This window comes from Poecilia formosa, unplaced genomic scaffold (assembly GCF_000485575.1).
Source record: "Poecilia formosa unplaced genomic scaffold, Poecilia_formosa-5.1.2 Scaffold27, whole genome shotgun sequence".
Classification (NCBI taxonomy): Eukaryota; Metazoa; Chordata; class Actinopteri; order Cyprinodontiformes; family Poeciliidae; genus Poecilia; species Poecilia formosa.
Window position 1 is genome coordinate 1,309,011 of NW_006799966.1, and position 5,515 is coordinate 1,314,525.

At 36.8% G+C, this 5,515-nt stretch overlaps 1 protein-coding gene across 3 annotated transcripts in view; it reads left to right on the forward strand.

Moving 5' to 3' along the window:
• The window catches only part of gpt (glutamic--pyruvic transaminase), a 23,408-nt gene extending 18,145 nt beyond the window's left edge, over positions 1-5,263 (forward strand). For all 3 annotated transcript variants that reach the window (XM_016669675.1, XM_007548596.2, XM_007548595.2), the window contains 6 exons: positions 8-87; positions 170-306; positions 452-626; positions 969-1,124; positions 2,310-2,422; positions 4,305-5,263. In XM_016669675.1, the coding sequence (XP_016525161.1) occupies positions 8-87; positions 170-306; positions 452-626; positions 969-1,124; positions 2,310-2,422; positions 4,305-4,395 (752 nt within the window). In that variant the 3' untranslated portion in view covers positions 4,396-5,263. The remainder of the gene's footprint in view (positions 1-7; positions 88-169; positions 307-451; positions 627-968; positions 1,125-2,309; positions 2,423-4,304) is intronic.
• The last annotated feature ends 252 nt before the right edge of the window (positions 5,264-5,515 follow it).

Here is a 5,515-nt window from a genome sequence, read left to right on the forward strand (position 1 = left end):
CTTTTAGGTCAGGTGCAGAGCAGAGAGTGCATTGAGGATGTAATCCGATTTGCCGCAAAAGAGCGTCTCTTCCTCATGGCCGATGAGGTATTGTCACACGTTTTTAAACATCTACTGTCGTTAGATCATGTTCACCCCTAATGTCAGGCATTGTGTCCCGTACTCCCAGGTGTACCAGGATAACGTGTACGCTGAGGGTTGCCAGTTCCACTCCTTTAAGAAGGTTCTGTTTGAGATGGGGCCGGAGTACTCTGAAACAGTCGAACTGGCATCGTTCCACTCCACCTCCAAGTGTTACATGGGAGAGTGAGTCTCCTCTGTGCTAAGAGAAAATCAATTCACGAGGATATGAATGCATAAGACAGATGTTTGTGTTTGAATTTTTTATTGATCTAATTCTGTCTTCTTTCTTATTTTGCCTTACGTGTTGGTACATCTTTCTTGTTTTCAGGTGTGGCTTCCGCGGCGGCTACATGGAGATCATAAACATGGACAATGATGTGAAGGACCAGTTGACCAAGCTGCTTTCAGTCCGTCTCTGCTCTCCTGTTCCTGGACAAGCTCTAATGGACCTGGTGGTAAACCCCCCTCAGCCTGGGGAACCTTCATATGAGCGCTTCATCAAGGCATGTATAAAAAACTGATTTACAAATCAGGTGTAATCTACTATTCATAGGAAATTGCCACATTTTTATTTGTGAAACATGAATGTCATTTTTTTTTTGCCTTACAAAATGTACAAACGCACGATAATGAAAGTTATTTATTAGACCTAATATTGTCCTTTGTGTTCTGCTAACGGCTTGAAACTGAAATGCTAAATGAGAATGACTCTCCTTGTGCTTGACAATCAGCTGAGTCGGGCTCTGTATCACAAATGTTGCTTATGTTCCAAGGTTCTAGTAAAATCTGTCTTCACCTCACCTGATTGTATTTTTTTTTCTTTCTGTTTTCTCTCACTCTTTCAGGAACGCACAGCTACATTAAGTGCCTTAGCAGAGAAGGCCAGACTTACTGAGCAGGTACTCAATACCGTGGAGGGCATCCGCTGCAACCCTGTGCAGGGCGCGATGTACTCCTTTCCTCGCATTACCATACCTGAAAAGGCCATCCAAGAGGCCAAGGTCAGTTCTGAGACTTTTTCCTTCAAGTGTCCCGGTAATTCAAGCTGCTTTGCGTTGTTGATTCATGGTAATTAGACCAATTTTGAACAACAAAAAGCAGGAGAATGAATTGAGTGAACACATAACTATTTTTACCCCAAACACTCCAATCTACCAGTCATTCTTTGTTGAATATGTTTTTGTTTTGTTTGTTTTTTTTGTGCACAAACCAATACGCACAACAAAAAATAGGGCTGCAATTATGCTCAACAGTTGGGACTAAATAATTGAACTTGGTCATGATGTTGTACTTCTTCCCCACTGTTTGCAAAGGAGGACAAATGATTTCCAATAGCTTTCAGTGGCCTTCTGTCTTTCAGTTGACTGCCTAGTAGGAATTTTAGGGCTGTGTGAAAAGTGGCGCTACTTAGAAACTGATTAGCTTTGCAGAGGATAAGATCAGAGTCTACCTGACCTACTGAAACCCGATCAATCTGCCCGACTTGGTTCAGTACATTCAATTCCCTCAAAATGTTCACCAGCAAAGATGGAGATTCCTTATGTCATTGACATTATCAACAGCTTTTGGATTGATCTTCTTTTTTGAGACATCTTAATTTATATTCTATATATATATACAAGTACCCTACGTATAAAATTTATTCACAATCTTAGAAAAACATTTAATCAAGAGCTATTTGATATGTGCAGAGGAACTGTGTTACCGTGACTGTGATTCTGAACAAAGAATTTCTGCTTTAAAAAGCAGAATAAGGACAATTAACACAGTAAGAAATAAAGTCAAGAGTTTCTTAGAAGTGTTTATCAGAAGTGCATAGCTGATTAATAACCAATTCATTTTAGAGGTAGGTACAGCAGGGAACTCTTGCTTGAAAAGGTGACTAATTTAGACATCTTGACTTTTTATTTCAGACCAACACTGTTTAAATGGACTTATTATACAACCATTCCTACTAAATTAAAGTAATTTAAAAACAAAATTCTGATTAAAACTCATAAACTCAGTGAGTTTTCTTTCATGTCTACCTTTTAAAATAAAGGGACCGTCTGTTCTCTTTTTTTTTTTTTTTTTTTATAAAAGATTGGAAAGCTCAAAGTAAAGTTTTTTTCACATTTATAACAGTAAACTTTTGTCAAAAGAGCCGCAAACTTCAATTATATAATTTTTCTCTTTTTCTCTTCCAGAAACTTGGTCAGCAGCCGGACATGTTTTACTGCATGAAGATGCTGGAAGAGACGGGGATTTGCCTCGTCCCCGGAAGTGGATTTGGCCAAAAAGAAGGAACGTACCACTTCAGGTACAGAATATTTCCTCTTGTAGGCTGCAGCAAATGTTAGATTGTATCGGGGCAGAACAAACTTGTGGAAGGAGGTAGCAGTAGTCACATAAGATCAAAAACAATTTTTTTTAGCTTTTATCCAAAGCAGTATGCAGAAGAATGGCGCAGTCAAAGTCCAGAGCTAAATCAACAAAGAATCTGTGGTGAGACATTTCCCAAAATATATCGGGTGTAACTGAAATAAAAAGTGTTTTTAGAAGGTGTTGAGTCAGAGGTGCAGAATCCACATGCAAGATGTATATTTTTTTGTAAAAAAAAAAAAAAAATGAAAACAATATTTCTTTCACTTGAATATCATTCAGCAATTTGTGTTTTGGTCTGGCACATAAAATCTCTAAAATATACATTGAAAATTGTGGTTACAACTATACAAAATGTGGGAAAAATGTTAGAGGTTTTAAACCTTTTGCAAAGTCCTTTAATTTCATACAAGAGTACTTTCCATATAGAATACACAGCTCCTGATTGACCTTGTTGACACGCGAATAAAAGTTTTTTTTTTCTTGTAGAAGGTTTTAAACTGAATGAAAAGACTCAGAAGTGGCAGCCATGAGAGATGTCTAAATGTCTGGGAACACTATATGCAATGCCTTATTATTCTCCCTTTTCATTCAGGAAATGGAAAAAAAAATAAAAAAATAAAACAAAGTTGCTACACAGGGGCTGCAGAATTTGGGCCAACAATTACATATTTTGTTATGATTTATTTTTGAACAGCCCTTTAACATATAAAAGAATATGAGCAACAAAGGATGTTTTCTGTGGTCTGAGAGCCTAACTAAACAAGGTTACTGCAATGTGCTCAATAGCAGTGATGGCTCTGTGCTCACACAGACACACACAAGGAGTATATGTGTGTGTGAGCATAATATGGCAGAAAGTTATACAAAAAGTGAAAATGTTTGTAAGCAACTTATTTTACAATTTGCCTTCTTCCTATCTACATATTACAGGGTACTGTTCTTTGTCCATTTCTTTTTTTTAGTGCAAACATACAGTGCAGTGAAAAATTATGTCTCTTTTATAGTTTTCCTCTGTTTGCTTTTTACATCCAAAAGACTCGGATTAAAAAAAGATTTATTTTTAGACAAAAAAAAAGTGGTAGCCTTAATAAATACAAAAACAGTTTGATCTTAGTTGTTGGAGTTTACAAGCTGCACCCTCCTATCAATTTGAAAAGGGTTATATCAAGAAGTCACCCAGGGGATTACTAAAGAACAACATCGAAAGTATTGCAAGTCTGACTTTCCTTCGTTGAGTCTGGTGTTTTTGATTCAAAAATAGGAATAAAATGGGCACAAATTGCATCAATGACGATAAGGTGAAAACCAAAAAAGAACATAAAGACCCATCTAACATTTGCAAAAATAATCCTGAGGCTTTTTTGGAAAATATTCTGTGGACTGAGAAGACCGTATGACATTATTTGACTTAAAAACAGCACTTCTAAAGAAATAGTCATAGTGGTGCTGGTGAGGATGCTCTAGAAGTCTTGCTGTAACTGATGGAACTATGAATTCTGCTCTTGCCATCAGTTTGTGACCTTTAGCTCAAGCACACCTGCAGGTCCACCTCTGAGTAACTCAGGGAAAAAAAAAAAAGGTTTTGGCGTGGCCTAGTCAAAATTTGAACTGGAATCCAATTGATATTGCGATGTGACTGAATTAAAACAATTCTGTAAAGTTATTGTGATTATGTCAAATAGCTCATGACAGTTGTTGCTACCAAGGTTGGCATAAATTACTCCACATTCTTCTACCGTGTTCTAATACATTTGACCTCTTCAGCATGTCGGAACAGTCATGTTAATTTTTGCTACTCATTTCTCTTTTCAACCCAGAATGACCATCTTGCCACCAACAGATAAGCTGAAGATTCTGCTGAACAACGTTAAGGAGTTCCACCAGAGGTTCACCCAGCAGTATTCCTAAATTAAAGCATCAGTTTTACCTCGACTTCATTAAGAAGAGTTTTTGCCAACCACACTAAAAAGTTTAAGCCAATCAGAATATATCTGTCTCTAATAAGTGCCTTTTCTACAATGGTTTCTCTGGTGGTCCCTGTGACAAAGCACTTATAGCCACGCACATTTGGACTTTTATGGACCAGTTTACAGGGAAACTGGAGGGGGGAAAAAAAAAAAAAAAAACATAACTGGAAATGAAAAATAGACAGCCCTGTGTTAGTTTTGGTGCACAAAGTGCAGCTTCCTGTCTGTGATGTTTAATTTTCAAAGACTGTAAATACTTTCTGTCTGCGTCTGGGCTCACAGTAACTGTGTTAATGTAAAACTGAAAAAAGGAGGTGCATCTTATGAAAACGTGCATCTCAAACTTGAAAATGTTTTAACTGCGCGAGGTACTGCATTCCTTCAGACTAAACTCGATGGCAAGAATATACTGAAAGTCTCACTTGCATGACATTTTAATAGGCATTAATTTTGTGGGGTTGGTATTAAATGTGAAAACATGTCTTATGAGTTTATGACCCTTAAAGTTAGAAAAATATTTTGAAATGGGTTGTGAACTTTCTTTGCTTTTCCGTTTATTGTTTTCAAAACTTAGTTCGCATTTCTCAAAACACAATTTCAGAAGAGTATTTTTACTTAGTTTCACAAAATCTTTAAAAGGTATTATGAATAAGTTTACTGGGGATTTTTGTTGAAACAAAATCCATAATGTTTGTAATTTCACACTTAAATTGTTTACTGTACTTTATGTAGTGGACTGGGGGAGAATGTGTCACTCTTGACATGTCATTGGTTCAAAATGGGTTAAATATTAAACACAACTGTATAATGTTTTAAAGGAACAATAACTATTTTTTTTTTTTTTTGTGAAGTTAATTTGTTCAGTTCAAAGCGTAGAAACTGCTCATAATGATCCACACGGAGGTTGTTCTCCTTCAACCTGATTTGGATCAGAAGCTGTTGAGTTTCTCTAACAAACTCTTGATTAAAATTGCTGCACAGATGGGATTAGTGAAGCACTTCACTGACTGAGCCTCCATTTTCATCTCCTCCTGTTAGGAAGTGAAAGCGGTTTTCTTTGA